Source organism: Macrosteles quadrilineatus, unplaced genomic scaffold (genome assembly GCF_028750875.1).
Source record: "Macrosteles quadrilineatus isolate MER2022 unplaced genomic scaffold, UCM_ALF_1.0 Scaffold_4__1_contigs__length_99947679, whole genome shotgun sequence".
Classification (NCBI taxonomy): domain Eukaryota; kingdom Metazoa; phylum Arthropoda; class Insecta; order Hemiptera; family Cicadellidae; genus Macrosteles; species Macrosteles quadrilineatus.
The window spans coordinates 44,862,631-44,889,218 of record NW_026542597.1 but is presented as its reverse complement, the minus strand read 5'-3'; the positions used below and the strand labels follow the sequence as shown (position 1 = coordinate 44,889,218).

The 26,588-nt window shown below is 35.1% G+C and overlaps 1 protein-coding gene across 2 annotated transcripts in view; it reads right to left on the bottom strand.

Annotated features, from left to right (window-relative positions):
• LOC128991737 (cyclic AMP-dependent transcription factor ATF-6 alpha) overlaps positions 1–26,588 on the bottom strand; it is a 59,896-nt gene that overhangs the window by 16,006 nt on the left and 17,302 nt on the right. The window contains exon 1 of one of the 2 annotated variants that reach the window (XM_054414890.1): positions 20,127–20,355. The exons of the other annotated variant lie outside the window; for it this stretch is intronic. Within the exon in view, the coding sequence (XP_054270865.1) occupies positions 20,127–20,196 (70 nt within the window). The 5' untranslated portion in view covers positions 20,197–20,355. Of the gene's footprint in view, positions 1–20,126; positions 20,356–26,588 lie in introns of those variants that run through there. 2 annotated transcript variants of the gene reach the window in all.

The following is a 26,588-nucleotide window of genomic DNA, read 5'->3' as shown; positions in this document are numbered from 1 at the left end:
ACTGCAAATTTTAAGCTTTTCGAGAAAATTGGTTGGTTAGGTTAGGTTAGATGACAACCTAACCTAACCCAACCAAGCAAGTGGGATATAGGTTTTGTAAAATACAATTGTGTAAAATGTAACTTTTGTGTATGGTTCTTAGAATAAAGTTTTTAATTTCATCTCATTTGATTTGATTCGTTAATATTTTAAAAAAATAATAGAAGTAACTTAGAGGAATAAAAAATAAGTTTTTAAAGACATGGTATTTTCTTTATTAAAAACACAATTCATTTTATTTTCAGTGAATTTTTAAGTAGGCTATTTCTAGGGTCTTTACACAAATGAAGGTTATGGTGTTGGCAGAAAAATAGTTCAATAGATTATTATTTGTATTTTTACAATGTTTGTGAGGAATCACTTTCAATTAAAATCATTCATGTTTCAAAGGCGCACATGTGGTTTAAATATTTTTTTATGGTGAATTTGTGTTTTTGAGAAATCTCATACCTTTCTACAGCACCAAAAACAACATGGCAAAGCAAGACGACATAGCGAAGTAATACAAAAAAGCAAAGCAATACAAAATAGTGAAGCAAGTATAGCTGGTTGCATATAAATATGTATGTATCCAACAAGGATGTTAAATATTTTTGTAACATTTGAAATATTATACAGTAGTTATATACTACAACAGCATATCTAAAAATATATATGATTAACAACAATTTGGTTAGTTTAAATGATACATAGCATTACAGTTCTTTAATTTTAAAACTGAGCAAAGAAAAAAAGTAGAATAAAGTATGTATAATCAGTTACAAATCAAGAGCGAAAGTTGATTTAGGTATTTCTGATATTTACAAGTACAAATGACAGTTTGGGGAACCATCCTGATAACACAATAGATAGTGTCTCAATGTTGTTGCCACTGTGGAGGTCAAAATAGTAAGGTGAATGTGAGATAACAAATCAGACACTGCAAGAAACTACAATGTTTATGTCATTTGCTGATGCTAGAATGTTCTTGGAACATAATATCTTAATTAATCTTACATTTAACTCTCTAGCATTCACTTACACTTTCTGCATCTGGAAAACACTTTAGATAATGACTTAATCTCTATGCCCTGAAGATAGTGGTGTCACATTTTTTAAAACTTTTAACCTCCACATGGAATCGCCATAAATTGTTTGTTCTGAGTATTCGAAAGTTTGTGATTTAGGAAAATTGTACATGGAAATGTTTCAAACGGATTAAATAATGTGTGGTTTTTGATGACCATGCTTTAAAATTTGAACTCATTTTTCACCCAAATGAGCAAAAGGCTGACAGAATTATTTTTCTTTAGATTGGGACTGTAGTATTAGTGGTAAAATATCGTAGCTGTTGTATGGTTGTTTAAAATATAGTTCTGGCTAGTATTTAATGCTTGTTACTTCAACTTACTTCCTGTAACTAAAATGTTATTAACTTTTTCTCAAAAATATTTTAAAAAATACTCCCCTTGGAACAAATCTGTAAACTGATGGAATTTCTAGTTAACTTATTGAATTTTTTTTCATATCAACCCATTGTTGAAAAATACATACTATTATTTGTGTAACTAATTTTAATAACATTAGCTCAAAGAGTACCCCCATTTTTGATGCAGGGAAGGGCATACTGTATACTAAACTATATTTTTACATCCAATTTCAACTGATAACAATTAAATTAAGCAATTTACCAAATTATATAAAGTTGCGTACATCCATTCTAAGAAGCTTAAAACATGGAAATGATTGAATAAAAATATAATCTAACAAATTATTTGTCTTTATAAAATTATTTAAATTTAAAAAATATTTCTTTTTATTTAACAGCTATGACCGAAAATCTGACTTTAAGGATACAAAACCTTTTGAACCCCACGGTCTGATCCAAAACATATATTGGGTAGCTGTATGATCAAAGTTTCATAAAAAGCAAAATATTTTAGAGTTATCATGTCATGTCTGATATTAGAACAAGTAATATAAATTGTGTCAAAGGAATTAAATCTTTGTTGTGTTTGATCATTACTATTTTCTATTATAAATAATTATTATTTAAATGCAGGTTAAGAGTAAGAAAGGGTGACCCTAATCTTGTTGAAATAAAGGATCTATATATATAATACGTGAAGCCGTTTTTTGTTAACGCAACTCCTCCCTTATTTGTAGACCAATTTTAACGTTTAAGGTGTCGAAAGGTTCGTCTTAATATGTAGTTTTGCAATAAGGTTTTAGAATTTTAAAATTCCCACTCTTAAGGGCGTGAGACCCTCTCAAAGGTCGGGTTTTCCCCATAAGAAATACATAGAACAAATTTAAAAACAAAAACAGCTGTTTATAAAAAGAAATTTGTTAGCTTTTGGGAGTAAATAGTATTGTTTGTAATATTCAGTAGGTTAAGAACAAGTTAAACCGTTAATCAGTTTTGTTGGAAGAACAGAAAATGCCTCAAGTTAAAAGAAAAATATTGAAAACGGGAGGAGGAGATAATTAATAACAAGATATCTTATGCGTATGAGGAGAGTAGAAAAAGAGAGGTCTGGTCTAAGTCTAACAGATATCCATCCAGATACACATTCACTTGGTGAGATGAATAATATTTGCCAGTTCTGCTATTCAACTTACTTTGGAAGTGAAAAAATATACGAAGCACATAGTGTTGTCATGGTGGTAAAGTAAACTTGCCTAATGCCAGATCAAATAAATGCTTGCAAGAAATATTTACTTCGGACACTGACAGATCGAGATATTTCAAAACATTTAGTACAAACTATATTATTTCCTTGACTATGATAAGTTCAAGTAGTAGGATTATACCAAATCTTGGCGGACCTTACGTTTTTATTGTAAACTTTTGTATTACTCGCTCTACTTCAACTGAGAAAAAACGCAAATGGATTGTTTACTTCTAGGTTATGTTGCCAGTTCCTCGGACAAACTTATACAAGGTTTTTTGACTGAATATACCAACACAATCCAGACATTTGAAGTCCAAAATAAGAAGTTTCAACAACTCATTTGCTATTGAAAGTCTTAGTGGCAATATTAGACCAAACGAAGGAATTAGAGTTCATGTATTCAACGGTCGAGTAGTTATGGTCAAGTTTATTATTATGATTCAGGAGAGGCAAATAAAAATAAACGCGTATATTAACGCGTATATTACGTATTTTAATAATATACGCTGTTCAAAAAGAGAAAATGAAAATTGTCATCCAAATCTTATAGCTACAAGAGTTAACCTATTTCGACAAATCAATGGGCCTATTTCGACACTTTCAAAACTTTGGGACAGGTATTAAGAGAGACTCCACTAAACAATGTGAGAATGTTCTGATGCGGGGCATATACTGTGACTGACAGACAACACATTAAAATACGTTAACCAACTTTCAATAGTGTTGCTGCTTTAGCCTATTCAAAGCAGATTATGGCTGTCCAGTTTTGTGGGTAAAAAATGGAGCACAGGAAATTGCTGATATCACCCCACTTTTCAGGATTCTCTACGGAGAAAATTCGTTTGATTAGGGGGATGTCTCAAATCAAAGAAATAAAATGGCCCAACTTAAATTACTTAACACAGGTTATCAGTAAGGTAACAGTTTTCTTCAATTCTCAATGCTGGAAAAACTTTGTAGCAATATGTTTACTCGAATTGAAGCATATCGTTTGGCATTCATTAGACGTTATCAGTTAAAACTGAGAGCAGAAATAATGTAGGCGAGACGACGCAAATAGAGATATTTAAAATTATTTTCTAACAAGTGTTTAAACAACTCTTAAGATATAACTAGAATTACTCGAATTTAAGCTTAACGTTTTCCTCGGCGTTATGTTTCATACTATGCGGCTCATTGAGCCGCACGGGTTCTCTAGTTTATATTGCATTTCTGATAAGAACATTTTTGAAAATCTTTGAACCATATAGTAAGTAAATAGAGCTTACTATTGCTTTTATTTACTTCCAGATTGAGTTACAAGCATGTAAGTGTTATGACCCATTAATTGTTAATTCCCTGTCCCAAATGTTTCAATGAGTTGAGTATATCTCTTGATAACAACTGAGACAGCCTGTTATCACCACCCAAATGGATCTTTACAAATACAACAAAGAAACAGAAGTGTGACATTACAATTAGAACTGATAAGCTATATTTGTCTTTTTCACTTCATAAATTAGATACTTAGGAATGTTAAATTGGAAAGGAAGTTGTATGAGATTGACTTTTGTTTCTTTAAATAGGTATATGTGTTAATTATTTTTTGATTTACACTACTATTCTCTTCTGAGATTACAGTGCAGCTACAATGTTTTCCTAAGTTTTTCTTAAGCAATAAAAAATGTTCTTCAAGAAGAACTGGTAATATTAGAATTAATATAAATTTGAAATAAAAACTTCACCAATATTTTAAGAATTTTTAACTTTATCAGGCCTTTTGTGAAACTGTTTTGTGATGTGTCTGATGATGCCAGCATAGCTGGCAAAACACCTCATAAAAATTAAAAATTCTTAAAATATTGGTGAAGTTTTTATATCAAATTTATAATAAAGATTTTCTTATATATGTACATTTGGAATCATTAGGATTACATACATTTTTAACTATATTATACAGTGGAACATTGGGATGTAAAAAAGCTACTTGAAACTACACAAGTGTGAAAGGATGCTGCTTCCAGGTTTTTACGCTTCAAATATCAATACTTTATTTTGAAGGACTTAAGAGCTATATGAATGTTTCCATTGGTTATCTTCCAGGAACCCCTATAAATATTTTACACTTATCAAATGGGGTCTCACAATTCAATCTCTAAAAGGTGGAAAACAATTACTGTTATTTTCAGCTAATTTGCCATATAGGGAATAAGCTATTACTGTAGGTCTCATGGTAAGACCTAGACCCAGGACCGATTTACTTTTTCGTTTTGAGGTCCCCAGAGGCAAAAAACACTTCTCCGTAACCATTAGGCGCATAATAATGCTTCAATATACTAAATTATTTGTTTTTTTAAGCTCTACAAAATGGTTTGGAAAGAAATTGCTAAATTTTAAGTTTTTAGGACCAAAAATGGGAAAAACCAATTTTTACCTTATAAAACCCCCCATAAATCACTGTTCCTATAGTCCGATCATGCTGGTTTGCGAACTCGTTAGAATAAACGTAGGTTTACACGTTTGTACCAAATTTCATCAAAATCAGATGATTTTTGCTCGAGTTATAAATAAATATATATATACTAGCTGACCCTGCGAACTTCGTATCGCCTAAGTTATAGGTTTCCCCTAAGACAGACCGATGGAAAGAAAGTACCGTTACATTTAATTTTAAAGATGATCTCGTTCGCATCGCTCAATCACGTCCTGGTTGAAGTTCGTTCGCTACGCTCACTCACCTTTGGGTTGGAGCTCGTTCGCTACGCTCACTCACCTTTGGGTTGGAGCTCGTTCGCTGCGCTCACTTGCCTTCAGGTTAGCTCGTTCGCTATGCTAACTCGCCTCCAGGTTGAAGTTCGTTCGCTACGCTCACTCACCTTTAGGTTGGAGCTTGTTCGCTGCGCTCACTTGCCTTCAGGTTAGCTCGCTCGCTACGCTAACTCGCCTCCAGGTTGAAGTTCGTTCGCTACGCTCACTCACCTTTTGGTTGCAAATTAGCTGTTGTCATAAATGTAAAAGAAATAATAGTGCTGCACCCTGTTGGTAATCCTTGTAACTTTAATGCTATTGAACATCATAGAACAGAACCAACTTGTTTAATTGAAACAGCTGTTAAGATTCATTAATTCCATTTCTCATAAGGTTAACATGGGAAACTCCAGAGCCACTGGGGCGGAGCCCTTTTAAGAATTTCGAAACGGGAAATAGTTTACGTCCGATTCGCATACCTACAGAATTTACACACCAAATTTCATAACGATCGGTGAAGTCGTTCCGGAGGAGTTTGCAGACAAACACTGTGACACGAGAATTTTATATATTAGATATATATATATATATATATATATATAAATTTGAACGAGAGTGTTTTTGGTCTCTAGGGACCTCAAAACGAAAAAGTAAATCGGTCCCGGGTCCAGGTCTTACCATGAGTACTACGGTAATAGCTTATTCCCTATATGGGAAATTCGCTAAAAACGTTTTACAAATGGAAATTTGCTTAGTCTGCAGGTTTGTTGTGGCGGGGGTATTCTTAACAAGCACAGAAACATTCTCAATTGTTATGTTTTGATTACAGAAAATCTACAACCATTGAGACAAAGAGTAAGATGTTCCTTGCACTAAGTCATTTAAAAAAACAATCTGAATCCATAATTAAGACTATTGTGTTGGCACACCTGTACAGCTGAAACAACTGTCAATAAAGTAAGGTGTACAACATCTTGTTTAGATGTATGTTTTAATCTCGCACCTTCTAAATACCATTGACTTAGGATACTGCATGAGTTGTCATCTTATTATAAAGTCTGAAATCTAATTTGATAAGTCTCTCATATCCGGTTTGTCTGTGCTAAAGGCAACTATTTTTTTTTCATTGTTGGTGAGTGTGTCTTTAATTACACTAAAGGACAAGCAGTAACTAATAAAAGTTGATTTAGTCAAAATAGTTTTTTTTAGTTATAAAAAACAAGAAATCAATTAAAACCCCCCAAAATTTATTGAAAAGAAAAATGTCATAAAATTGTTTTAAGATAATCTATCTGGAATGACTTATGGTGAACTATAACAACTGTTATGACCCCTCAACCTAGTCAGGAACAAAAAATTAGGTTGAAAATAGAATTTTTGGCAATAGCGCATTCTGTGACTAGCTCATACAGCTAAGTTCTTTTTTTAAATAAAAACAAGAGGTTCTACCCACGAATTCACGGGTGTACAGAAGCCACCATTAAATTAATTTAATCAACTTCGATTTGATATTTTATTTAAAGGGCCCAAGTTCGAGAAATTGTCATCTGAAAGGATGTTAAAAGCAGTGGAACCTTCATACCTTATGTCCTAAGGTGGCCGAGGTGGGTACGGTTGTACCTGACTGAACTCGCCGCTCCCTTTCACGACGTCTTTAATATTTTAATACAATACTTTTCAATGAAATGGTGACTGTTTAAAGATCGGTGACAACCTCTTGGAACGAACAACATACATGGTTTGTTAATCTCATATTCATTGTGTTTAGAACACTTTTAATCACTCACTTGTATCAAACAGCTAGAAAAAGCTTCACTGTCCATTCACCGCACCTCTTTTAAGAACATCCTATACTCTAATACGAGCAATGTTTGCTTGTATGTACAGTATGTATGTATGCTTGCTTGCTTGCAAAAAAGATCTCGAATACGGCTCCGACGATTTTCTTCAAATGTTGTAAATAGTTTATTTCTGGCCTATAAACGAGTTTACTGCAGTTAGAACTGCCAACAAAAATCTAATTACGTAGAAAAATGAAACTGAAAATCACATTTTTTTAACATTAGTCTTATGGGTTGCTAGGTAACCATGTTGGCTGAATTAAATAACAAGGAAAAAGTAAACAAAAGACTTGAAGTTGTGGCATGTGTTCGCAATAAGCCAACTACCCACAGTATACTAGCAAATTATAAATACAGTACAAAAGGAAAATAATCCCTTGTTAATATTTAGCAAAGATTATACTGAAGATTACTCGATATTATTGTAGTCAAGGGTAGCAGTGCGAAGTCTGGGATCTGTTTATGACGATTAGATTATGGTATCTGCAATCCTAAATTGCTATGGGAAGGGAAGGAAACAGGTCCGCGACGTAGGGAGAGGTGAAGGAAGTAGTAAAGGCAATCATAAAATGCTATGGGAATAGAGGGAAACAGGTCCGTGACGTAGGAAGTGATAAGGAAGTAATAAAGGCGAGCGGTCCGGAGTGTTGGGACTGTTTATGACGATAAGATTAGGGTATGGGCAATCCTAAAATGCTATTAGAAGGGAGGGAAACAGGTCCGCGACGTAGGAAGTGGTGAAGGAAGTAGTCAAGGCGAGTAGTCCGGAGTGTGGGAACTGATTATGACGATTAGATTAAGGTATCTGCAATCCTAAAATTCTATTAGAAGGGAGGGAAACAGGTCCGCGACGTAGGAAGTGGTGAAGGAAGTAGTCAAGGCGAGTAGTCCGGAGTGTGGGAACTGTTTATGACGATAAGATTAAGGTGTCTGCGGTTCTGAAATGCTATGGGAAGGGAGGAAAACAGGTCCGCGACGTAGGAAGTGTTGAAGGAAGTAGTCAATGTGAGCTGCCTGGAGTGTGGGAACTGTTTATGACGATTAGATTAAGATATTTGCAATCCTAAAATGCTATGGGAAGGGAGGGAAACAGGTCCGCGACGTAGGAAGTGGTGAAGGAAGTAGTCAAGGCGAGCTGTCCGGAGTGTGGGAACTGTTTATGACAATTAGATAAGGGTATGGGCAATCCTAAAATGCTATGGGAAGGGAGGGAAACAGGTCCGCGACGTAGGAAGTGGTGAAGGAAGTAGTCAAGGCGAGCTGTCCGGAGTGTGGGAACTGTTTATGACGATTAGATTAAGGTATCTGCAATCCTAAAATGCTATGGGAAGGAAGGAAAACAGGTCCGCGACGTAGGAAGTGGTGAAGGAAGTAGTCAAGGCGAGCTGTCCGGAGTGTGGGAACTGTTTATGACGATTAGATTAAGGTATCTGCAATCCTAAAATGCTATGGGAAGGAAGGAAAACAGGTCCGCGACGTAGGAAGTGGTGAAGGAAGTAGTCAAGGCGAGCTGTCCGTAATGTGGGAACTTTTTATAACGATTAGATAAGGGTAAGGGAAAACCTAAAATGCTATGGGAACAGAGGGAAACAGGTCCGTGACGTAGGAAGTGGTGAAGGAAGTAGTCAAGGCGAGCTGTCCGGAGTGTGGGAACTGTTTTTGATGATTAGATTAAGGTATTTGCAATCCTAAAATGCTATGGAAAGGGAGGAAAACAGGTCCGCGACGTAGGAAGTGGTGATGGAAGTAGTCAAGGCGAGTGGTCCGGAGTGTGGGAACTGTTTATGACGATTAGATTAAGGTGTCTGCAATTCTGAAATGCTATGGGAAGGGAGGAAAACAGGTCCGCTATGTTGGAAGTGGTGAAGGAAGTAGTCAATGCGAGCTGTCCAGAGTGTGGGAACTGTTTATGACGATTAGATCAAGGTATTTGCAATCCTGAAATGCTATGGGAAGGGAGGAAAACAGGTCCGCGACGTAGGAAGTGGTGAAGAAAGTAGTCAAGGCGAGCTGTCCGGAGTTTGGGAACTGTTTATGACGATTAGATTAAGGTATTTGCAATCCTAAAATGCTATGGGAAAGGAGGGAAACAAGGTCCGCGACTTAGGAAGTGGTGAAGGAAGTAGTCAAGGCGAGTAGTCCGGAGTGTGGGAACTGTTTATGACGATTAGATTATAAGGTATCTGCAATCTTTAAATGCAATGGGAAGGGAGGGAAACAGGTTTGCGACGTAGGAAGTGGTGAAGGAAGTTGTAAAGGCGAGTAGTATGGAGCGTGGGAACTGTTTATGACGATTAGATTAAGGTGTCTGCAATTCTGAAATGCTATGGGAAGGGAGGAAAACAGGTTCGCTACGTTGGAAGTGGTGAAGGAAGTAGTCAATGCGAGCTGTCCAGAGTATGGGAACTGTTAATAACGATTAGATTAAGGTATCTACAATCCTAAAGTGCTATAGGAATGGAGGGAAACAGGTCCATGACGTAGGAAATGGTGTAGGACGTAGTAAAGGCGAGCCGTGTGGAGGTTGGGAATGGATTTATGTATCTCCAATACTAAGACTGCTTTCAGAGTGAACTAATGATTTTCCCCGAGCAAAGCTCGGTCCCCAGGTACTGAAAGTAAATAATAAAATAAGTAAACAAAAATGTAAACAAACAAACTATATTGTCAATTGCATTGACCAGCTGTTGTTTACTAAATTAATCAAATAACGTTAACTTTCAAAACATGCAAGGCGTAGCCCTTTGGAAATCAGCCTGTGGGGCAGAGCCCTCGAGGAGTTCGTCCATATCAATACTTTTTGGCAAATCTACACACTCTAAGCTTCATTTTGATATGCCATATGCCTATATTTTTATTTGGTAAATGGCCTTAACCGTTTACATAAAATTTGATTGTATCACTTTAATAATATAATAGATTGGCTACAGCTGGTCTATATTATATATACAGTCCATATATACAGTTGATGGGAAGTCTACTCTAGCACAGAAAACATACTAGGTATGTTTTCTGTGACTCTAGTATCCAATAGTCATTCATATTTCTTTAGACCTAATATAATTTTAATTTGGCCTTCTATACTGTTAAAGAGTCTTGCACATTCTCTGGTACGGAAATAGAACAGGGACTAAGGTAACACACTATTGCACTCCTAAAAAAAACTTACAAAGTGTTATAACGTAAAACATGAATTTATTGAGCTGTAGAAATCATATTTTCAGATTTGTAAGTTGTACCTAGTAGTAGGCAATTATTCTGTACCAGTGCTGCAATCTATTTTCCATTTTTTACTCATTATTTTAATGACAAATGAATGGTTGAGCCCAGTGGCAGCATTGGGTTGTCCAGTGAAATCATACAGCTCCATTTCTAATTTCCTAGTATAATGACTCGGCCCGAGGGCAAAATGAAAGCAGCATTAGAATACAAGCTTGCTCCAGAACTCATAATATGTAATCGTAGGTCAACTTTGGCAAAGACTGCTACATTTGTAGGTGCTGTTGCTGCAGTACTTCCTATTTTAAATGGATTTACTTTCAGGAAGTAAATAGACACATTGTGTAGCAAATGAGTGACTAAAAATCCCATCCAACATTTAAAATATGATTACGGTATTTTTAGTTGTATACCTATAGTCCAGTCAATAAAGGGATTGTAGAGGACATGGAGAGGGGGAAATTTTTTTTCTGCGGGAATGTGTTCGGGGTAGTTAGAAGATAAATATACCAGAAGTCCCCGCCCCTGGCCCTGCTGCTTCAGCGGGGGGGAGGGGGAGAAAGACCCCATTTTTTAGTTTTTTACTTCTACACTGAAAACCGTGCATCGTACAGAAAAAATGTAAATTATAAAAAGAAAGATGATGAAATTCTCAACAAGAATGGTCATATTCATTTCTTCAGTATATGCATTGGTTTAAAAGATATTCTCAAAATAATATAAAAATTCTTAAATAAATTGATTTTTCATGCGTTTTTTGTCAAATAAGTTTATATAATCCATTAGCCTGTTGTTGTTTCACATCAATCAGGATAGAAAACAGGTTTTTTAACACTAACTTATATAATATAATATATCAATCGTATATATTGTGTTAAAATAGTTTATATAAATGTAAATAAGTTATGTATATTTGTCATGGAAACAAGTAATTTTGGCATAATTATTACACTTAAAATTAAAAAAGATTATGTTTGTAGCTATATTTGTCCAGGTTTATTTACATCAATTACCGAAACCAAGACTTAATACTATTGTTCATGGTCTCTCCATAATCCAATTCTAGTTCATTAGACTCAATATCTGCTATCGATGTGAGAGTGCAGTGTATATATTCTTCATCATCCTCATTTATCAGAATTGGCATTCTATTTAAACGGCCTCCTTAGCAGTTCTGGCATAACGGCCAACGAGGAACATTTAATGGACATTTCATTGCATGTACATCTTTCATTGCTACAATCTTTAGTACCTATATTTGCAAAAAACAAGCTCAATATTTCTCGTGGGTTAGGTGGTTCATTGGTTAAAACTGGGAATAGATTACCTTTTTTGCGCTCCCAATCTCACATTTCTGAGGGTAGTTGGTTTTCCAAACAGAGTTGTCCTTGATTAAATGATACAAATGATGAAATATCAAATAATTCTAAACTGGCAGCAATGTTTGAAAATCACCCACTCTTCCCTGAAACTCAAACTGTCAATAGCATCTGGAGTTGTACGAGATGAATCTGTTAACTGTTACAATGCTGTAATACGTAGTCTGCGAGTAATTAATCAAATTGTAATCATTTGCAGACAACAAGCTGGCACGGGAAAATATGGCTCTCCCTTTGTCCTCTGTGACTTCAACCATCGATATCAATGATTAAAAGGTTGCAGCAAAACCTTTAATTCTGTTTCAAAGGATTTGTATAAGTTAAAAAAGTTATCAAGATTTAAAGGATTGTTAACGATTTGAACTTGCTCCATTTCCCTTTATTTAATGAGAGTGATATGAGTAAAGACCAAAAATGCCTGCACTGTTCAAGTTCTTTGGAACCAACCAACAACAGTTTTAACGACTTTTAATTTGGTTATCGATGGGCTATTTCTCACGCATAAGGTTATATGGCAAAGGCGATCTTCAGTTTCTGTGATATGTGATGGATACGTCATGTACGTGGATACCTATCACCTTGTAAGGTAATGCATTGTTGTTTTTGACGGATATAGCAATTCAGACATATCATCACACCAAATTTCAGCCCAATCAGAACAGTATTTTTTGCGTTTACTTGTCACAAACATACATCCATACATCCAAACTTTCTCATTTATAATATTAGTAGGATTTTTAACACAATATGATTGATATATTATATTATATTATATAGGTTAGTGTTAAAAACCCTGTTTTCTATCCTGATTGATGTGAAACAACAACAGGCTAATGGATTATATAAACTTATTTGACAAAAAACGCATGAAAAATCAATTTATTTAAGAATTTTTATATTATTTTGAGAATATCTTTTAAACCAATGCAAATACGGAAGAAATGAATATGACCATTCTTGTAGAGAATTTCATCATCTTTCTTTTTATAATTTACATTTTTTCCGTACGATGAACGGTTTTCAGTGTGGAAGTAAAATACCCCCCTAGCAGCAAACCTGCATACTAAGCGAATTTCCATTCACCCGGCTTGATTTCTACTAAAATATTCCCTATAAATTTTCAGATTTATTTCCAATTTAAATAACATTAATTTTAGTGAGTAGTTAGGTTTGCTGCTCCGGGAAAGATGTTGAGGTGTGTTTTTTCAATTGAAATATTGATAGCTTAGTATGAAATAAGCCAAATTGCCAAATTTGATTGAAATATATCCATAAACAAGCAAACTAGAACAGTTTATTTATTCTCCATAAGAATAACATGGGAATTTTAAATTTACAATTTCTTTAATTTTCTCCGTAGTCAATGAACATTCAAAAAAACTTCAATATACTAAATTATTGTGTTTTTTAAGCTCTTCAAAATGGTCTACAGAGAAATTTAGAAATTTAAAGTTTTTAGGGTCAAAAATGAGAAAACCCCATTTTTACCCCATAAAACCCCCGTAAGCCCCTGATCCCAAGGTCCGATTATGCTGGTTCGCGAACTCGTTTGAATAGATGTAGGTTTACACGTTTGTACCAAATTTCATCAAAATCGGATCAATTTTGCTCGAGTTATCGCGCTAACGGACACATATATAAATAAATATATATATATATGAATTTGAACGGATGGTGTTTTTGGCCTCTGGGGACCTCAAAACGAAAAAGTAAATTGGTCCCCGGTCTAGGTCTTACCATGAGACCTACGGTAATAGCTTATTCCCTATATGGGAAATTCGCTAAAACTAAAAAATGGGGTCTTTCCCCCCCTCCCCCCGCTGAAGCAGCAGGGCCAGGGGCGGGGACTTTTGGTATTTTTATCTTCTAACCACCCCGAACACATTCCCGCAGAAAAAAATTTCCCCCTCTCCATGTCCTCTACACCCCCCTTTAGAGCATTCATTGATTGGACTACTAGTAAACACAGATGTAACTTGCAGAATGGGCCAATGATCCAATGTGACCAACTGTGTTTTAAGTGGTCATGAAAATGGTGGTCTATTAATTCAACCCCCGCCGTATCTAATTTTATAATTATATGACAGTGGCAGATATGTCTCATGGTTATTTACATAGTGGAATACGGGTTATAAAAAAATAATCATTAGGCCTATGTAAAATAGTGAAATTAAAATAAACATCTGTGAAAAAAGAAAATCTATATACTACTAGCTGTAACCCGCGGGCTTTGCCCCGTTTAACTTCTTAATTTTCAAGATTATCTCGTTCGCATGGCTCAATCACGTCCTGGTTGAAGTTTGTTCGCTACGCTCACTCACCTTTAGGTTGGAGCTCGTTCGCTACGCTCACTCACCTTTAGGTTGGAGCTTGTTCGCTACGCTCACTCACCTTTAGTTTAAGCTCGTTCGCTGCGCTCACTTGCCTTCAGGTTAGCTCGTTCGCTACGCTAACTCGCCTCCAGGTTGAAGTTCGTTCGCTACGCTCACTCACCTTTTGGTTGCAAATTAGCTGTTGTCATAAATGTAAAAGAAATAATAGTGCTGCACCCTGTTAGTAATTTTTGTAACTTTAATGCTATTGAACATCACAGAACAGAACCAACTTGTTTAATTGAAACAGCTGTTGTAAAGAGTGTTGGACAAAATATAGCTTAGTCAAACTGATAAAAAAATTACTGATTTTTTTCACTGATTTAAAATTTACTGATTTTTGTTAAAAGTTTCTGTATCTATGATTTCTGTTTTGTTTTGTTGTAAAATTATTTTGTGGAAATATTTGTATCATATTTAAGTACAGGTTAAGTGTAAGAAACCTTTGTGACCTGTGTGAAAATTAAAACTGTGATTTACCCGTTTAAATCAATGACCATTTCATTTCATCATTGTCTGCATTGTATTTACAACGTACATAGAACAAACGGCACACAATTGAAAAATACCCCCGCCACAGCAAACCTGCAGACTAAGCGAATTTCAACGTGTCTGATTAGATTTTTACCAAAATATTTCCATAAATAAGACATATTTATTCCCTACTAGCTGTTGTACCCGTGCTTTGCAACAGGAAGAGGACACAAAATAGAAACATTTTAATCTTTACATCTGTTGCATATAATGGTTACACATCCACCAACGCTTTCAGAAACAAAATATCAACTTTTATGGCCTGAATAGAAACGTTTAGGCACCTTTAAATCTGGTAAGTAGTGGATACCACCATTTTGGTTTTGATTAATTTTAAATCTTGTGTAGGCTGATGTGAGAAAAACTGACCATATCTTTAAATAAAACTTTGACATACATGATTTACCTTCATCTCCCTTAATTACATATCTTTTAATTTATTATTGTCATTTTAAATTTCAATTTTGAAGTTGCAAAAATACTAAGTATCAAATGTAAATGAACATTTTTTTTAAATTTCACTCTTATCTATATTAAATCACAAATCCTTCCATCTTCAGTTTCTTCACTCACAATAAATCATTAGCAAAACTATGTCAGGTGTTATAAACTTTAGTAATATTGCTGTGCCTTATCAATACAGTTTTTTGAAATATTAAAGAAACTATAACTATAGGTACTATAAACAATTTTAAACAAATGATTTAGCATTAAAGACAGCAGACAAAACTAATATGATTATCAAAGCATCAAAGTACTAAAAATGTAATAGCAAATACAGTAGGGTATAAGTTTCATTGCATCCCTGATTCTACTCTACAAAAATATCAACAAACAACTTAATATACAAACCAGTTCTTTTAATCAGTTCCATGGTCCATTGCCTTTACATTTTCACACTTACCATTAAGTAAACATAGGAACAGATATTTAATTGATTTTAGAAACAAAGAACACTGTGTACTGCTTAGTTTTATGATATTTTCCTTGGTTTAATTTAATCAGTGGTGTGGCAAAACACAAATAATAAATTTATCAAATAAAGTAAATGTGAACTGAAAGCTATGTTAAGATAAAATAAGAGTATTTTGTATTACCATTTGATAATTATAGTTACACATATACAACAGATTTTCAAAAACAAAAATCAACGAGTACAATTTAGTTATTGATGATATTCTTTAGTTTAATTTAAGCACAGGTTTAGCAGAACAAAATAACTTAATTTACCTAAATATACATATAAAAAACAATGTGATGTGCAAGTTATGTTAAGTTAATCTAACACATATTAAGCAGTTAGAATTTATTTAAAGTAGCCTCCAAATTCATACAAAACATCTTTACATTGTAATTTTTATACTGTTTCCATGAAAGCATATCAAAAACATTATTTTCATAACTTAGACGCTTTAAAAAATCCAAAGCAGAGCCGGACGGTTATAGAATCTTTTTTTTCTACAATCATTGACAGTTTTAGAATAAATAATCCATGATAAAAGGTTAGATTAAAATAAACCTACCTCATAGTTATGGAAAATATTATATTTAATTTCTTCTAATCAGCTGTCTGAAATTGTGAAATATGCAGTTTAGCAGTTCTTCTTGTTTACATTTAAATGTCAAAGTACATGTAAACAAACATTGTTAGTGTTCTCATCGCAGACATGGAGACCAATCAATATTTACTTTTAAAATGTTCACCTCGGAACTTTTAAAGCCAAAGGGGCAAAGCCTACGGTCAGTATCGAAATGTGAATAGTCCTATAATTGTCCTTGGTATGGTAGTTATATTTTTGGAAAATTTAAGCCCAGTTGGTTTAGTAGTTTTTGCACCTATTAGTAACACACATACAGACAGACACCATTAGATTTTTAATAGTATGGATTTAAATAACATTAGATTGACGAGTGCTTAGGTTTGCTGGTACGGGGAAGGTAAAAAGTGTTTTTTGACCATATCTCGAAAGTATAGGATGAAATAAATAAATTTGCCAAATTTCATCAATGTATAAACAAGTAAACTACAACAATTTTCATTTTCTCCACAAGAATAACATGGGAATTTTGAAATACACTATTTTTTAATTTTCTCCGTGACCGTTAGGCATACAACAGCGCTTCAATATACTACATTATTTCTTTTTTTAAGCTTTACAAAACAAAAAAACAAAATTACAAAATTTTTTTATGGTAAAAAATGGACAACCCCATTTTTACCCCATAAACCCCCGTTCCCATGGTCTGATTATGCTGGATCGCGAACTCGTTCGAATAAACGTAGGTTTACACGTTTGTAAGAAATGTCATCAAAATTGGATCATTTTTGCTTGAGTTATCGCGCTAACGGACACACACACACATAAATATATGAATTTGAACGGATGGTGTTTTTGGCCTCTAGGGACCTCAAAATGAAAAATTAAATCGGTCCCAGGTCCAGGTCTTACCATGAGTACTAAGGTAATAGCTTACTCCCTATATGGGAAATTCGGTAAAAACATTTAATGACGTATTTTAAAATACTCACAGGGAAATAATCTGTTTAATTACCTATATCAACACCACATTTTGTATTCTTATATGATCAAAACGTCTAAGTAGCCCAGAATCCCGATTCGCCCCTCAGAGTTTGAATTCCCCGCTAACAGCAAATATTTCGCACATGCGCCACTGTCTGCGCATGCGCTGTGTCAGCTGCGTAGTGAGGTGCGCCGGAGCGCTAAACCCAGGAAAGGAAAGGATTGTCGCGGTCAAGGTCTGGGCCTGGGTCAGTGACCCAAACCGTCCCAAACGGCTTAATATGTTATGCTAGCCGGTTCCTTCACTTCCACTTCTAGTTCCAAAAACTACACCGGTTATTCAACCTCTGATTATAGTATCAAAGTTAAATCGTCATGTAACATTAGCATATAGCACAGTAAGAAGAGAGGTGACTACATGCGAATTTGAACATGGCTAGGACTTCACGACCCAAAAATATCTGGAAATTAATTTCAATAGCCTAGATTCGTTTTACCACCCAATAACATCCAATGATGGATGTTGTTCTCTAAAAGCTCGCAGAATTGGCTACATATTGTAATTTTTAAGTTTGAAGAATATTTTAGCTTTGAGAGCATTCATAGCAAACCAGAATTGCAAAACGCACGGTGGCAAAAAAATTGGAATTTGGAGAATTCACTCTTTTCGTCGCTTCTATATTGTTTCATTGGCTGTATTGTGTAGGGTATCTTGCATATTGTTACAGCAGCATTAATTCATCGATAGCACAAGCAACATTAAAAAATATAAATTATTTATTAAATTGTTTTCCAATTTAACCAGTTTTAACAATATTGACATTACTAATTACACGAGAATGGTAGCCAGTCTACAATATTTTCCTAAATATAGTAGTCGGTGTCATCTCGGGGATATGAATCAGAAGTCAAAGTTTGTACAAATGATCAACCACTAAATCGTTTAACTCCGGTATGATACTAAATTTACCGAGGAAATAAAATTTACCTCGAGGAAGTAAAGTGTCAAATAAATACTGTCTATGAATCCTTTTCCAGGGACAGGAAATAAATTGACAATTTGTTAGAACGACGCACGCATCTTTCTGATATGCATAGCCATAACATTTACTGCTGTTGCTCACCATATTTTTGCATCGACTGACAAATCGATTTGTATAAACACGACCACTGACGAACTGAATACAACCGTTAGTTTATGAGTCACGTGCATAGAGTATATATATATAATAAAGTGAAAAAGTACCTGCTCATTTTTTTACACACGACATATGAATCGAATTCATCTGATCTATGAAAGATCGATGGTTTTCAATGTGAAATGTAATTTACCGTTACGTAGTTCTGTAACACCTTCACGCCAATAGAGAAATACGTTTAGACACAGCTGGGTAGCGTGAACAATGCCAAATTACATTCTCCACAGTTGCAACTCTTGATAAGATATTCTCTATGCCTATCTGTAGCTTCCATAGTCACGACTCGACCTATGTATTGGTAGGTTGCACCCTAGTTGACTCGTTTCGTGTTCAGATTTAGGCTATAATACAGAATTTAAAAGGTTCATATTCATTAAAAAACTTTAAACATTCAATATAATTAGGATGGACTCATAGGTGTGTGGCAAAAACCCGCATGATCCATAACTGTAGGGTCCGTGACCCCGATCAGGATCAGGGTAGTACGAAAATGTAATAACTAACTTAGACTCCTAAAGAATTTTAAAATATATAATTCATATATATTAAGCATGTTAAGAATTATAGCGCTGACGAGATTCGCAGAATTAATCTTTATAAAAGAAACCTCAAGTGGTGAAAAATCTTACACAAATTACAAGTTAACGTAACAAAAGTTGAAAATAGAAGCAAGCAGTAATTTAATCTATTTAAATTGTAGAACATATATAACTCTGATATGAGCAGCGTAGTTGGATACAATTATAAATTTGAAGTAAAAATAGAATATCATCATATGTAGGCATATGTGTAGCCAAAATAGTAACATTTATAGAATGACGTCAGGCATTTATAGACATTAAAGTCAGGCAATGTTATTTTACACAGCAATTTGTTTTAATTCATCGACCTGACGATTTGCCTCAGTGGATGGTTTGAATACTACTTACGCACGACTAGGTAAATCAATTTTATTAGCTTATTAATGTTGTATGAACAATTATACGTAGCAGGATTGTACAGAAACTGAAATGCCGATAAAATTTAAAACACTCCCACACGAGCAACGTGTAGATGTAAAAAATATTCCTTTTAAATCGTTAATTTAAAGTGGTACAAATAATTTAAAATACATTAACGAATAAATTCTGTATCCAAAACTTAAAAATAAGTTGTTTGATTTGATTTTTGTCAAACCAAACAAACTCAGCATGCGAGCTTAGTGTCAGGGAGACATATTTTCTTGATTATATTACGATCGATTGGTAAGAGACCTCTATAGGCACATGACAATAATGATTCAATCACTTGTAAAACATTTAAATGTATTTATGTAAGTTAGAGTTAGATGGTGCATTTCAGTGTTTACTAAAGAAACAATTATTTAAAATCATTTTTTTCATAAATTATTCTAAGCCACGTGCTGAAAATTATAGGAGTTAGTTCTATCCCCAGAATAATCAATTGCCCTAAAAATGTAATATTTGGCTTTAACAATTTCTTAAACACATCCCATACTTTTTATTGGGATTCTACTGGAACGTCAAGTATGAATATTAACGTTACCTTCTGGCGTTCCAAGTCTGATACTTCCAAGATACTTGAAATGCCAGTATAAAAGTCCCATGAATTTTAGTTTTAAAAAGTCAAATTCGACTTACCGTCACCCACTAGAGCGCTCAAATCCAAAATACAATCATTGGACGACGGGGTGAAAGGGACCGGCGACATGTTCACACTCCACTAATCGAACCATTTTCCAGCACTAAGTCATAAACTTTATCATCATCATATATCACCTTTTCAGCACAACCACTTAAAACTTCAAAACTGCAAAGCTAATTCGTTAAATTTGTGAAAACACAAGCGAGTGAACTTCAACGTGATAGTCGTGAATCGTGATTTCTTGAGTTTCTATCCAACATCCACGTGGTTTTGCCGGGAGAAAGTTGATATCCGCGGCGCGCCCCCGAGCAACAATATGACTCACGAGCACGGAGCAACTGGCACGAGCACGGCGCGGCGCGGCGCGGCGAGCATCGAGCATCGAGCACTCCCCCCACTGGGTGATAACTTATCACACACATTAGTCTGGCGAGCCGTGGACGCGGCAGTGACCAGACGATAATGCTATCTTTGCTGTTGTGTCCAGCGCGACACATCAGCATAATGACATACAATGGGTCTTTGCATAAACTTATAACCGGTGGGTAAGGTTGATATCCTACAAATGTCCCAGTACAATAAGTCTAACCAACAGAAAAATTTTATATTTCATCAATAGGGCCTAAAGTGAAAAAAACACCTTTTGCCCTTGTGGTGAACTAGAACTATATTTTTACATTATTAACAAACTAAGCTAGAAAACGAAATAATTTTTGTGTAAAGATAACCTGTCAAAATGACTTCCAGTTTGTTTTCAATTCTGCTAATGCAAATATGCAGCTTGATTCAATTATTTCGTCTATTACGATTGGTAATTATAACATCGATATGTCAAGCGATCGACAACAATAGGCAAAACCTTGCCTAATCAACAATCGATAAATAATTTCGATCGATACGATTGCCACAATCGAAATTTACAGCTGTTTACAACAGCTGATTTTTACTCCCTAGAGACTAATGAATGCTACTTTAGACCCGCAACGCATGCATTAAAAACGTCTGTTTTTGCTGCGTATGACGAAATAGTTATTTGTGCAACTAGTGAGAAAAGTGAGCAATTGACTCACTCGAGAGAAATCCTTACTCACGAGCCGTAGGCGAGTGAGGAATGGTTTCTCGAGTGAGGCAATTGTACTTTGAACTCGAGTTGCACATTATACTTTTCCTACAGTTACCATAAAACAAAAACATTTGTGAAGAAACATAACCTATTTTTACACAGAAAGTGAACTTTAAATATAACATTTAATGTGATGTGACAAATACAACAGTACAACAGCTGACCAGCTGATTTACAGCCAGTGCTGCCAACGTATTTCGCGCGCATACGACGTTGCCTGCATGTTACGCGCTCACTATTTCGTGCCTTCACGTTGCAAATCTGGAGTGAGACAAAGTAATTAGAGTGAGACAATGTTAACATTGTCTCACTGGTGAGCGAATTGGCCACTTTGCTTTCTCAAATCAGTGAGAGAACATGTACATTGTTAGGTAACTGTAGGAAAAACATATTGATCTACAAGCAATGTTTTGCTACACTTTTGGGTTAGTGGTTAGTGCTTCGGACAAGAAGAATGGGTTCGATCAGCGGCATAACCACAAAAGATTGAGGAGCGTTAATGTTATCAATATAAACATGCTTTAATTTGGCATTGAAGCTAACAAAAGTAATCGTATTAATTTTGGCGTGTTATGTTATATTACCAATTGAGATGGGAGCGTCACCTAGGTGTGCATTTTAACCAAATGAGTGAATGATGAGTTAAGAAGTGAGATGCCTGACTAACTCGACGGTACTGACATAGCAAACCTGAAGCTACATAATGAAACTGTTCATCAACATAGTATCAACACGGACAACTCAACCTCGTGATTGTAATTTACATTATATTCGCGTAGGTTATCAGATAACAACACGTTATCTACAATCTACATGTCCATGTGCGCATCAACATCAACACGATGGCATGGTGCGGAGGAGTGACGCGAGCTCACCAATGATGACTGGCAAGACACTCGCATGAAGGACTTTCCTTGCGGGAAATCTGTTGAGAATTAATAACTTAATTGTTTGCCAAGTTGGCTTACTGTGTATTCTGTTGCCAAAGGCTGAGATGACCAGACCGGTGACTTGGCCTATCCAAGGACGTCAACCACTTACATTTTAGTGTTTCTGTAAAAATAAAACAACCTATGAAGACTCCACAATGTTTTTCTGCGTAAACACCGTTTCAGTTTGTACAGACCATGTCAAGTAATGTGTTATAGATAGACGATATTTGTAAGAGTGTCCGTTAATTCGCGGAACTCGTAAGTTAGTCATCTGTAGACTTTCACCAACAGAAATGTTGAAAGTTCTGAGTAGTGGCTAAATGTATCATATTCCCGTAAAAATATATTGTTTATACCAGCAAGAACAAAAGCTGAACGACTTGATGTTATCGCTCGGCAGATACGAATTTGAAAACTTTTGCTTAACAACGCTGATCCATGAAGACCGAAGACGTACAGACACATTTGAGAAGTCAAAAGAGTCGAACCTGTTTTAGTAAACTTGTTCAGCCCCTAAGAAAAATTGAGTGCTTAATTTGGTGTTATTGCCAAACCAATTGCAGAACTGTACAAATTGTTTGTCTATCTAGAACACATACAACTTCGCATTAATCGCACACAGTAGTGGCGTCATGATCAAGTAATTCACAATCTAAGAATTTGTCTAAAAACATTTTTTTAATTTCATAGTATTTTTAAGTGACGGGGCTAGAAACATCCATTTTAATTTTGACGAAGGAAATAATTAAGCCGCGTTCACCGAACCCCTACCCTACATCGGGAACGCTAGTTAAGCAAATCATTGGAACAACTCAGCACAGTGGTATATTGTTTTGTACGACGAAAACTGCACAGCGAGCAGTACATAGACCTAGTCACCTTTGAATGCTACGTCAAAGTATTAAATATCATTATGTACAACTAAAATAATGCTATTTTCAACTCAAATAACAGATTGAATTATTAACAAATGTATTTTTTTCTGACACGTTGAGGTTAGTTGCGGCCATCGCTGCAACTAAAATTAAAATTAATGATATTTTTAACTCAATTATAACAGATTTAATTATTTGTAAATTATTTTTTCTGGCACGCTGAAGTTAGGTGCGGCCATCGATGTATACAGTCTTACTATCGATGTATAGTTAGACCATATACATCAAATGTTGAGGCTAGTGGAAAATCCCGACACAATTTGAGAGTGCTGATTTGATCATCAAATCTACAATCAGCAGGAAACCGGAAAAACTAACCTATAAACTAAACTATAAATATAACTAAACTATAAATATAGTACTGTATATGACAAACAGTGGGCAATCAACTAGCACGTCATACAGTAGTTGAACTACACAGCATAGTATTGAATGTTTTATCTGAATATGGACATTGCATGGAGCAGCGATTTTATGTCATTTATGTGGTTGATATGGTCTGAAACAGAATCCCCCAGCTGTGCTTAAATATAACTGTCCTATCTAATGAACAGCTGATCTTAGAGCTCCGCAGGTCAGCTGATTCAATTAAACAACGGAATAAAAATAGTCTCACTCGGTACCACCTCGGTACTAGAAGATTTAACACAATCTTGACATAACATTCCGTCCCCACGTTATTGTAGTTTACGCAACAAACGCGTAAAGATAGTCTTAACGACACGAGTAGAAAATTTAAGGTACGAGCCTTGGCGAACGCCACTCATTGACAATTAAATTGGTCTAAAAAGCTGATTAGTTGAAGTTCGAAGCATTACAATGTCACTTCTTCTCTCTCAATCCTTGGCCCTCATTGGTCCATTGTGTGTTTTTAAGTAGAACAACAATGCTGTTAAGAGTGTTAAGTAAGTAAACAATGTTGTTATATGAATATTTTCAATTCTAAGAACTGAACTGAAAAGGCTATAATTAAAAAAAAGTTATAGTTATCAGATTAGGAACAAAAAATAACTATCCCACTTCCTTATGAAAGCACCTAGGAAATGTTGCTGTAAAAATATAATTTTTCTTTCTTATAAACAACTTTTAACTTATCAACCCAACGTTGGAAACGGTCACTATGTATATGTTGAGCATATACTCAAACTGCAATTGTTTAAAAGTGCTTCAACCTCAAACTAATTTTTATTCGTGACCACGAACGACCTATTTGTTAGAGCGAGCTTTTAAAATCGCGTGGTTACGAACAGCGTATGATATATAAAAACATGTGCTTATTTATCAGTTGTTTTAGTAAGCATTTTGTCATTAGCTCATCAAAGTAGTTAGTGGTATACAAATTTCATAACTGTATTATTTCATGTTGTAACGTGTATAATATGTAGATTGTAGATTCTACATATAACCACAATTTATTCTTCTTGCCTTAGTTTTTCTAACTTCAACTATTTGTTGACTATTTTATTTTAAAAAATGTTACGCAGTTACACTGCCACTGCTATTCAAAATAGCATTGTAATCACCATAATGTAAATTAAATTTGATTAACTACGTGCGCGCTTGAAATGAAAAAATGTAGCCGGATCAATCCTGAGAAAGGTCGGTATCGTTTTGATGGTTCAAAACTTGACCCGACTGTCTTGGTCACTTGGCAAAGGTACATGTTTGGGTAATAAAAACCCATTCAGTGATACACAATGCATCTCACTCAACACATTCATCCGTTCACATTTTATTTGAGTTGAAATGCGCTCTTTTTCGCCCCCATCAATTGCTATCTGGTGATAAAAAGTAGATCCTGCGTGCTTCAAAAACTCCAATTCAAACCTAAAACCCTTACCTAGAATAAAAGTATTTAAGTCAATATTTTCATTCAGAAAACTGTTGGTAAAATTCTTGTCCATAACCTCTAACAGGGCCAATATAATTCCGTCGGGACTCACATTACATAAGCGCCTTCCCTTGAGTAGCCGGCGGGCGCACCTTGAGGTGGGGAGTCATCGACCTCCAACGTGTCAACGTCCTTAACACTTCATACTTACTGCAAATACCTGTACTAATTAGTTTAGACTTGGACCTCCTATAAGTGGTTATACGTAACGAAACAATGCGACTTGTATTGACTTTGAGCCTAGCAAGCTTATAGAGCATTTCCAAATTAAGAACTGAGATTTGGCAAATATAACTTTCCATTGTGTATATGTAAGATGACAAGGGAAGGGGGAGCGAAGGTCGGACAACCTAACAAGTCGGTTGGACCCGGCAACTATGTAAACATGTTAAATAATGTATAAATATTACATTTTTAATGTAACAAATTTGAAAACTCGGCTGCAAATATCAATGTTTGGCCTATCAGAAATGTTTTCTCACCAAATAAACTGTACCAAAATAACAACAAAGGTGTAAAAAGTGTGTGTTGGTTACAAAACAGTACAAATTACAAGATGTTAAAGAGTAGTTATCGATTGATATTTCCAAATTTAGTTCGGCTGGATTGTAATTTGTAAATTTTAAATACGACAAGATGAGCTACAAGGGAAATAGCTCTGTATTGACTGTATTGCAATCAGCCCAAGAAAATTAAACACAAACTACTAACAGCTACTTCTGGATTGTCTACCTACACACAAACTCCATACAAAACTAAACCTGTATAAGAAGATTCACATGTAAATTCCTTGCATTTTGTACCCATTAATGAAGCAATTGCAATTTTCCAATTATGCTGCAGATTTGCTTCGAAAGAAATTTTCATTTTATGTCCATAAATCTATTCGGTTGAGAAGATTGAACTGAATATTAATTTTAACAGTTAATCTGTTTGTTTAATCAAACCCACAAGCATAGAGAGAGAAAATAGGCTTCCTTCACATATTTCAGCACGTGTCGGGCATTTCAATTAACGTCATTGATTGAGCTCACATAAACAGTGGTAGGTAAGAAATGGTAAGAGGATGTTTAGGGTCTTTTTCTCTGGGAATTGGATTAATCATACATTTAGGGGTTGAGTTCAAAAATTATGTAAACAAGGTAATAATATTTAGTACTGAAAACATATGTTGCAATATACCCCACGACTAATAGGCTTTTAGCGAATTTCCCTATAGGGAAGTAGCTATTGCCGTAGGTGGCACAGTAAGACCTGGAGCCGGGACCGATATACTTTTTCATTTTGATGTCCATAGAGGCCAAAAACACGATTCGTTCCAATTTTTATGTAATATATAAATTAAGTCCATGAACACGAACTTGAGTAATTTGTGTCCGATTTTGATGAAATTGGGTTTGAAGGTGTAAGGCGGGATAAACTTGAATGAGTTTGCAAACCAGCATGATCAGACTCTGAGGACAGGGTTTTACGGGGGGTTTTATGGGGTAAAAATCCCATTTTTGACCCTCAAAAAACAAAATTTTCCAATTTCTCTCTAGACCATTTTTAAGAGCTTAAAAACCCCATAATTTAAT